The sequence below is a fragment of the Lampetra planeri genome, chromosome 56 (genome assembly GCF_965212315.1).
Source record: "Lampetra planeri chromosome 56, kcLamPlan1.2.h2, whole genome shotgun sequence".
Taxonomy (NCBI): domain Eukaryota; kingdom Metazoa; phylum Chordata; class Hyperoartia; order Petromyzontiformes; family Petromyzontidae; genus Lampetra; species Lampetra planeri.
The window spans coordinates 703,956-715,140 of NC_136162.1; the positions used below are offsets into that span (position 1 = coordinate 703,956).

At 60.6% G+C, this 11,185-nt stretch overlaps 1 protein-coding gene across 3 annotated transcripts in view; it reads left to right on the forward strand.

The window, feature by feature from the left end:
- DROSHA (drosha ribonuclease III) overlaps positions 1 to 11,185 on the forward strand; it is a 50,850-nt gene that overhangs the window by 13,119 nt on the left and 26,546 nt on the right. For all 3 annotated transcript variants that reach the window (XM_078618200.1, XM_078618199.1, XM_078618201.1), the window contains exons 11-14: positions 939 to 1,020; positions 1,117 to 1,191; positions 1,652 to 1,821; positions 3,522 to 3,658. In XM_078618200.1, coding sequence (XP_078474326.1) covers positions 939 to 1,020; positions 1,117 to 1,191; positions 1,652 to 1,821; positions 3,522 to 3,658 — 464 coding nt within the window. The remainder of the gene's footprint in view (positions 1 to 938; positions 1,021 to 1,116; positions 1,192 to 1,651; positions 1,822 to 3,521; positions 3,659 to 11,185) is intronic.

Here is an 11,185-nt window from a genome sequence, read left to right on the forward strand (position 1 = left end):
TGCTGTGGCTATTGTGGTTGTGGTTATTGCTGTGGTTGTTGTGAGGAATGTGGTGGTTGTGAATGTTGTGAGGAATGTAGTTGTTGTGGATGTTATGATGATTGTGGTTGTTATGGTTATTGTGGTGGTTGTTGTGATGAATGTGGTGGTTGTTGTGATTAATGTGGTGGTTGTGGTTAGTCTGGTTGTGGTTGTAGTGGTTTATGTGATTGTGGTTATTGTCTTCTTGGTTCTTTCGGTAAAGTCACGTAGAAGGGAAGTAATAAAATAATAAAAATAAAACATAATAAAACAATTGAAATTCAGACGCTGTCGCCTCGACAGACCTGGTTTTCACCTGAGGACGGCTGCTTGCCTTGTGGCCGAAACGTCGTGAGAATTATTTTATTATGTTTTATTTGTATTATTTTATTACTTCCCTTCTACGTGACTTTACCGAAAGAACCAAGAAGATGAATCCCTGCAGTCACGAAACCTTTAAATCGAAATGTGGTTATTGTGTTTGTTGGTCTGATTAATGTGGCTGTAGTTAATGTGGTTATGGTGTTTACCGTCGTGGTTGTTTGTTAATGTGGTTGTTGGTTAATGTGGTTGTGGTTGTTGCCACGAATGTGGTTGTTGTGGTTAATGCGGTTGCTGTGGTGGTGGTTGTGGTTGTTGTGGTTGTTGGTTAATCTGGTAGGTGTTGTGGTTGCTGGGGTTATGGTGGTTGTGGTTATGGTGGTTGTGGTTGTTGTGGTTTTGGTTGTTGTGGTGGTTGTGGTTGTTGGTGGTTAATCTGCCAGTTGTGCTAAATTTGGTTGTTGTGGATGTTGTTGTGATTGTTGCTGCGGTGGTTGTGATTAATCTTGGTTTGTGGTTAATGTGGTTGCTGTGGTGGTTAATCTGGCTGTTGTGGTGGTGGTTGTGGTGGTGGTTGTTGTGGTTGTTGTGGTTAGAACTTCACGGTGCGGGGTCTGGAGCTGCTGTCGTCTTTCATTTTCTCGGACTTGTTGGAGCTCCACGACTGGGACCTCTCTGGTGAGGGCGCCCGGCAGCTGCGGTTCGCCTTGTTGTTGTTGAGTGGTTGGGTGTGGTGGTTTAGTTGTTGACGGTGGTGGTTGTTGTTGTTGTCAGGGCCCCAGTTCCCCGATGGCCGCTCCTCGTGCCCGCGGTTCCACTTCTTCCCAAGATTCGTGCGCTCGCTGCCCGGTAACCACAACCACCACCACAACCACCACCACCACCACCGCAAACACAATCACCACAACCACCACGACAAACACAACCACCACCACAAAGACATCCACCACAAACACAATCGCCACAACCACCACCACAAACACAACCACCACAAACACAACCACCACCACAAAGACAACCACCACAAACACAATCGCCACAACCACCACAAACACAACCACCACCACCACAAACACAACCACCACCACCACAAACACAACCACCATAAACACAATCTCCACAACCACCACCACAAACACAACCACCTGAAAAACAACAACCACCATCACCACCACCACAAACACAACCATCCCTGCCCCCAACCCCAAGCCTGCCTCCGCCCCACACGCCTCCCCCTCCCTCACCCCGCAGCCTGTTGACGCTACTCTGGGGGGGGGGCACCTGTCGCCTGTGGGTCTGTTTGCGGCAGACAACGGCAAGGAGGTGCTGTCGCTGCACCAGGTGCTGCTCTTCCTGCTGCGCAGCGCCACTCCCCTCGTGTCGGACCCCCAGGAGGCCGAACTTCGCTCGTGGACCGACGCGCGCTGGCAGCGCTTCGCCGAGGAGTGCAAGGGCATGATCGTTACCAACCCCGTCACGGTGAGAGCACCGGCGGCGTCGCCGCGGTGACCTCGTCGCGGTGACGTCGTCGCGGTGACGTCGTCGCGGTGACGTCGTCGCGGTGACGTAGTCGTGGTGACGTCGTCGCGATGATGTCGTTGTGGTGACGTCGTCGCGGTGACGTCGTCGCGGTGACGTCGTCGCGGTGACGTAGTCGTGGTGACGTCGTCGCGATGATGTCGTTGTGGTGACGTCGTCGTGGTGACGTCGTCACGGTCACGTAGTCGTGGTGACGTCTTTGCGGTGACGTAGTAACAGTCGTAGTAGTGACGACGTATACGCTGCGGTTGTCCCGTAGCAATACCATGCACGCATCGTGCGTGTGTGCGTGCGATGTGGGTATGCTGTAGTAATACTACACAATGTGATATCCTATAGTGATATTGCAACAACGTGATATGCTGTGGTAATACTATACAGTGTGATATACTGTAATATCACTAGACAAAGTGGTATACTGTGTTCCTAGTTGAAAATGTAAGAAAAAATGCATTTGTGCAATTAAAAAAAATAATGCAAAGGCAAAACATTAGACTTAGAAGGAAATTAGTTCCATAATTAGCCAGAAACATGTATGTGAAACAACGCATACTGCGGCAATACATGTACTCTTCTCCCCATGTACCCCCGTGTTTCCTGGTGTGTCCCCTTCTCTCCCCATGTCTCTCGTGTCTCCCCATGTCCCCATGTCCCCATCTCTCCCCGTCTCTCCCCGTGTCTCCCCATGTCCCCGTCTCTCCCCCTGTCCCCACGTCTCCCCCTGTGTCCCCATGTCTCCCCGTGTCTCTCGTTTCTCTCCATGTCCCCATATCTCCCCGTGTTTCCCCATGTCCCCATCTCTCCCCCTGTCCCCACTTCTCCCCGTGTCTCTCCATGTCCCCATATCTCCCCGTGTTTCCCCATGTGCCCGTTCCTCTGTCCCCACATCTCCCCCTATGTCCCCATGTCTCTCGTGTCTCACCATGTCTCCTCATGTCCCCGTCTCTCCCCCTGTCCCCACGTCTCCCCTTGTGTCCCCATGTCCCTCGTGTCTCCCCATGTCCCCATGTCTCTCCATGTCCCCATCTCTCCCCGTGTCTCCCCATGTCTCCCCATGTCCCCATGTCCCCACCTCTCCCCGTGTCTCCCCATGTCTCCCCATGTCTCCCCATGTCCCCGTCTCTCCCCCTGTCCCCATGTCTCCCCACGTCTCCCCGTGTCTCCCCGTGTCTCCCCATGTCCCCATGTCCCCATGTCCCCATCTCTCCCCATGTCTCCCCATGTCTCCCCATGTCCCCGTCTCTCCCCCTGTCCCCACGTCTCCCCCTGTGTCCCCATGTCCCCTTGTCTCCCCATGTCTCTCGTTTCTCCTCATGTCCCCGTGTCTCTCCATGTCCCCTTGTGTCCCCATGTCCCTCGTGTCTCCCCATGTCCCCATGTCTCCCCGTGTTTCCCCATGTGCCCGTCCCCCTGTCCCCACGTCTCCCCATGTCCCCGTGTCTCCCCGTGTCTCCCCATGTCTCCCGATGTCTCCCCATGCCCCCGTGTCTCCATCTCCCAGTGTCTCTACCCATCGTGCCCGTGTGTCCGTCTCACATCACCGTGGTTACACAATACAGTACTTTATAATACTCTACGGTGTGATATCCTCTGCACTACAATACAGCACTCTCTCTACATTGTCCCTGTGCCTCCGTTAGAAACCCACATCGGTGAGAATCGATCAGTTGGACCGCGACCCCTCGCAGGGGCCCCAGGGGTCGCCGGACGACTCCAGTCCCATCATCGTGCACTTCGGCATCCGCCCAGCGCAGCTGAGCTACGCGGGGGACCCGCAGTGAGTACCGCTCACCACCCACTCACCACCCGCTCACCACCCACTCACCACCTGCTCACCACCCGCTCACCACTCACTCACTCGCCACCCCGCTCACCACCCGCTCACCACCCACTCACCACCCGCTCACTCGCCACCCACTCACCACCCACTCACCACTCACTCACTCGCCACCCCGCTCACCACCCGCTCACCACCCACTCACCACTCACTCACTCGCCACCCCGCTCACCACCCACTCACCACTCACTCACTCGCCACCCGCTCACCACCCGCTCACCACTCACTCACTCGCCACCCCGCTCACCACCCGCTCACCACCCACTCACCACCCGCTCACCACCCACCCACTCACCACCCGCTCACCACCCACTCACCACCCACCCACTCACCACTCACTCACTCGCCACCCGCTCACCACCCACTCACCACACGCTCACCACACCGCTCACCACTCACTCACTCGCCACCCCGCTCACCACCCACTCACCACTCACTCACTCGCCACCCCCCTCACCACCCACTCACCACACGCTCACCACTCACTCACTCGCCACCCCGCTCACCACCCACTCGCTTGCCACCCACTCACCACCCGCTCACCATTCACTCACTCACTCACCACCCGCTCACTCACCACCCACTCACCACCCGCTCACCACTCACTTGCTCACCACTCACTCACTCGCCACCCGCTCACCACCCGCTCACCACCCACTCACCACTCACTCACTCGCCACCCCGCTCACCACCCGCTCACCACCCACTCACCACTCACTCACTCGCCACCCACTCACCACCCACTCACCACTCACTCACTCGCCACCCCGCTCACCACCCGCTCACCACCCACTCACTCGCCACCCCGCTCACCACCCACTCACCACACGCTCACCACTCACTCACTCGCCACCCGCTCACCACCCACTCACCACTCACTCACTCGCCACCCCGCTCACCACCCACTCACCACACGCTCACCACTCACTCACTCGCCACCCCGCTCACCACCCACTCACCACTCACTCACTCGCCACCCACTCACCACCCACTCACCACACGCTCACCACTCACTCACTCGCCACCCCGCTCACCACCCACTCACCACCCACTCGCTCGCCACCCACTCACCACCCCGCTCACCACCCACTCGCTCGCCACCCACTCACCACCCGCTCACCACTCACTCACTCACCACCCGCTCACTCACCACCCACTCACCACCCGCTCACCACTCACTCGCTCACCACTCACTCACTCACCACCCGCTCACCACCCGCTCACCACCCACTCACCACTCACTCACTCGCCACCCCGCTCACCACCCGCTCACCACCCACTCACCACTCACTCACTCGCCACCCACTCACCACCCACTCACCACTCACTCACTCGCCACCCGCTCACCACCCGCTCACCACCCACTCACCACTCACTCACTCGCCACCCCGCTCACCACCCACTCACCACTCACTCACTCGCCACCCCGCTCACCACCCACTCGCTCGCCACCCACTCACCACCCGCTCACCACTCACTCACTCACCACCCACTCACCACCCGCTCACCACTCACTCACCACCCACTCACCACCCGCTCACCACCCACTCGCTCGCCACCCACTCACCACCCGCTCACCACTCACTCACTCACTCACCACCCACTCACCACCCACTCACCACCCACTCACTCACCACCCACTCACCACCCGCTCACCACTCACTCACTCACCACCCACTCACCACCCACTCACCACTCACTCACTTGCCACCCACTCGCCACTCACTCACTCGCCACTCGCTCACCACTTACCACCCACTCACCACCCACTCACCACCCACTCACCACCCGCTCACCACTCACTCGCTCACCACCCACTCACCACCCACTCACCACCCCGCTCACCACTCACTCGCTCACCACCCACTCACCACCCACTCACCACCCGCTCACCACTCACTCGCTCACCACCCACTCACCACCCGCTCACCACTCACTCACTCGCCACCCACTCGCTCACTCACCACCCGCTCACCACTCACTCACCACCCGCTCACCACTCACTCACTCGCCACCTACTCACCACCCGCTCACCACTCACTCACTCACTCACCACCCACTCACCACACACTCACCACTCACTCACTCGCCACCCACTCACCACCCGCTCACCACTCACTCGCTCACCACCCACTCGCCACCCACTCACCACCCGCTCACCACTCACTCACTCACCACCCACCCACTCACCACACACTCACCACTTACTCGCTCACCACCCGCTCACCACTTACCACCCACTCACCACCCGCTCACCACTCACTCATTCGCCACCCACTCACCACCCACTCACCACACACGCTCACCACTCACTCACTCGCCACCCGCTCACCACCCACTCACCACTCACTCACTCGCCACCCCGCTCACCACCCACTCACCACACGCTCACCACTCACTCACTCGCCACCCGCTCACCACCCACTCACCACTCACTCACTCGCCACCCACTCACCACCCACTCACCACACGCTCACCACTCACTCACTCGCCACCCCGCTCACCACCCACTCACCACACGCTCACCACTCACTCACTCGCCACCCGCTCACCACCCACTCGCTCGCCACCCACTCACCACCCGCTCACCACTCACTCACCACACACTCACCACCCGCTCACCACTCACTCACTCACCACCCGCTCACTCACCACCCCGCTCACTCACCACCCGCAGTGAGTACTGCTCACCACCCACTCACCACTCACTCACTCACCACCCACTCACCACCCGCTCACTCACCACCCGCAGTGAGTACTGCTCACCACCCACTCACCACTCACTCACTTGCCACCCACTCGCCACTCACTCACTCGCCACTCGCTCACCACTTACCACCCACTCACCACCCACTCACCACCCACTCACCACCCCGCTCACCACTCACTCGCTCACCACCCACTCACCACCCACTCACCACCCGCTCACCACTCACTCGCTCACCACCCACTCACCACCCGCTCACCACTCACTCGCTCACCACCCACTCACCACCCACTCACCACCCGCTCACCACTCACTCGCTCACCACCCACTCACCACCCCGCTCACCACTCACTCACTCGCCACCCATTCACCACCCACTCACCACCCGCTCACCACTCACTCGCTCACCACCCACTCACCACCCACTCACCACCCGCTCACCACTCACTCGCTCACCACCCACTCACCACCCACTCACCACCTGCTCACCACTCACTCGCTCACCACCCATTCACCACCCACTCACCACCCCGCTCACCACTCACTCGCTCACCACCCACTCACCACCCGCTCACCACTCACTCACTCGCCACCCATTCACCACCCACTCACCACCCGCTCACCACTCACTCGCTCACCACCCACTCACCACCCACTCACCACCCGCTCACCACTCACTCGCTCACCACCCACTCACCACCCACTCACCACCTGCTCACCACTCACTCGCTCACCACCCATTCACCACCCACTCACCACCCGCTCACCACTCACTCGCTCACCACCCACTCACCACCCACTCACCACCCGCTCACCACTCACTCACTCGCCACCCACTCGCTCACTCACCACCCGCTCACCACTCACTCACCACCTGCTCACCACTCACTCACCACCCGCTCACCACTCACTCACTCGCCACCTACTCACCACCCGCTCACCACTCACTCACTCACCACCCACTCACCACACACTCACCACTCACTCACTCGCCACCCACTCACCACCCGCTCACCACTCACTCGCTCACCACCCACTCGCCACCCACTCACCACCCGCTCACCACTCACTCACTCACCACCCACCCACTCACCACACACTCACCACTCACTCGCTCACCACCCGCTCACCACTTACCACCCACTCACCACCCGCTCACCACCCACTCGCTCGCCACCCACTCACCACCCGCTCACCACTCACTCACTCACCACCCGCTCACTCACCACCCACTCACCACCCGCTCACCACTCACTCGCTCACCACTCACTCACTCACCACCCGCTCACCACCCGCTCACCACCCACTCACCACTCACTCACTCGCCACCCCGCTCACCACCCGCTCACCACCCACTCACCACTCACTCACTCGCCACCCACTCACCACCCACTCACCACTCACTCACTCGCCACCCCGCTCACCACCCGCTCACCACCCACTCACCACTCACTCACTCGCCACCCGCTCACCACCCACTCACCACTCACTCACTCGCCACCCGCTCACCACCCACTCGCTCGCCACCCACTCACCACCCGCTCACCACTCACTCACTCACCACCCACTCACCACCCGCTCACCACTCACTCACCACCCACTCACCACCCGCTCACCACCCACTCGCTCGCCACCCACTCACCACCCGCTCACCACTCACTCACTCACTCACCACCCACTCACCACCCACTCACCACCCACTCACTCACCACCCACTCACCACCCGCTCACCACTCACTCACTCACCACCCACTCACCACCCACTCACCACTCACTCACTTGCCACCCACTCGCCACTCACTCACTCGCCACTCGCTCACCACTTACCACCCACTCACCACCCACTCACCACCCACTCACCACCCGCTCACCACTCACTCGCTCACCACCCACTCACCACCCACTCACCACCCGCTCACCACTCACTCGCTCACCACCCACTCACCACCCACTCACCACCCGCTCACCACTCACTCGCTCACCACCCACTCACCACCCGCTCACCACTCACTCACTCGCCACCCACTCGCTCACTCACCACCCGCTCACCACTCACTCACCACCCGCTCACCACTCACTCACTCGCCACCTACTCACCACCCGCTCACCACTCACTCACTCACTCACCACCCACTCACCACACACTCACCACTCACTCACTCGCCACCCACTCACCACCCGCTCACCACTCACTCGCTCACCACCCACTCGCCACCCACTCACCACCCGCTCACCACTCACTCACTCACCACCCACCCACTCACCACACACTCACCACTTACTCGCTCACCACCCGCTCACCACTTACCACCCACTCACCACCCCGCTCACCACTCACTCATTCGCCACCCACTCACCACCCACTCACCACACGCTCACCACTCACTCACTCGCCACCCGCTCACCACCCACTCACCACTCACTCACTCGCCACCCCGCTCACCACCCACTCACCACACGCTCACCACTCACTCACTCGCCACCCGCTCACCACCCACTCACCACTCACTCACTCGCCACCCACTCACCACCCACTCACCACACGCTCACCACTCACTCACTCGCCACCCGCTCACCACCCACTCACCACACGCTCACCACTCACTCACTCGCCACCCGCTCACCACCCACTCGCTCGCCACCCACTCACCACCCGCTCACCACTCACTCACCACACACTCACCACCCGCTCACCACTCACTCACTCACCACCCGCTCACTCACCACCCGCTCACTCACCACCCGCAGTGAGTACTGCTCACCACCCACTCACCACTCACTCACTCACCACCCACTCACCACCCGCTCACTCACCACCCGCAGTGAGTACTGCTCACCACCCACTCACCACTCACTCACTTGCCACCCACTCGCCACTCACTCACTCGCCACTCGCTCACCACTTACACCCACTCACCACCCACTCACCACCCACTCACCACCCGCTCACCACTCACTCGCTCACCACCCACTCACCACCCACTCACCACCCGCTCACCACTCACTCGCTCACCACCCACTCACCACCCGCTCACCACTCACTCGCTCACCACCCACTCACCACCCACTCACCACCCGCTCACCACTCACTCGCTCACCACCCACTCACCACCCGCTCACCACTCACTCACTCGCCACCCATTCACCACCCACTCACCACCCGCTCACCACTCACTCGCTCACCACCCACTCACCACCCACTCACCACCCGCTCACCACTCACTCGCTCACCACCCACTCACCACCCACTCACCACCTGCTCACCACTCACTCGCTCACCACCCATTCACCACCCACTCACCACCCGCTCACCACTCACTCGCTCACCACCCACTCACCACCCGCTCACCACTCACTCACTCGCCACCCATTCACCACCCACTCACCACCCGCTCACCACTCACTCGCTCACCACCCACTCACCACCCACTCACCACCCGCTCACCACTCACTCGCTCACCACCCACTCACCACCCACTCACCACCTGCTCACCACTCACTCGCTCACCACCCATTCACCACCCACTCACCACCCGCTCACCACTCACTCGCTCACCACCCACTCACCACCCACTCACCACCCGCTCACCACTCACTCACTCGCCACCCACTCGCTCACTCACCACCCGCTCACCACTCACTCACCACCTGCTCACCACTCACTCACCACCCGCTCACCACTCACTCACTCGCCACCTACTCACCACCCGCTCACCACTCACTCACTCACCACCCACTCACCACACACTCACCACTCACTCACTCGCCACCCACCTCACCACCCGCTCACCACTCACTCTCGCTCACCACCCACTCGCCACCCACTCACCACCCGCTCACCACTCACTCACTCACCACCCACCCACTCACCACACACTCACCACTCACCTCACCACCCGCTCACCACTTACCACCCACTCACCACCCGCTCACCACTCACTCACTCGCCACCCACTCACCACCCGCTCACCACCCACTCACCACTCACTCACTCGCCACCCCGCTCACCACCCACTCACCACACGCTCACCACTTACTCACTCGCCACCCCGCTCACCACCCACTCACCACCACTCACTCACTCGCCACCACACTCACCACCCACTCACCACACGCCTCACCACTCACTCACTCGCCACCCACTCACCACCCACTCACCACACGCTCACCACCCACTCGCTCGCCACCCACTCACCACCCCGCTCACCACTCACTCACTCGCCACCCACTCACCACCCCACTCACCACTCACTCACTCACCACCCACTCACTCACCACCCGCTCACTCACCACCCGCAGTGAGTACTGCTCACCACCCCACACATCACCACTCACATCATTGCCACCCACTCGCCACTCACCTCACTCGCCACTTCGCTCACCACTTACCACCCGCTCACCACCCACTCGCTCGCCACCCACTCACCACCCCACTCACCACTCACTCACTCGCCAACCCACTCACCACCCACTCACCAACTCACACACTCGCCACCCCCGCCTCACCACTCACTCACTCGCCACCCACTCACCACCCACTCACCACCACCACCCCTCACCACTCACTCACTTGCCACCCACTCGTCACTCGCCACTCGCTCACCACTTACCACCCACTCACCACCCACTCACCACCCCCCACTCACCACCCGCTCAACCACTCCACTCGCTCACCCACCCACTGACCACCCACTCACCACCCGCTCACCCACTCACTCGCTCACCACCCCATTCACCAACCCACTCACCACCCCGCTCAC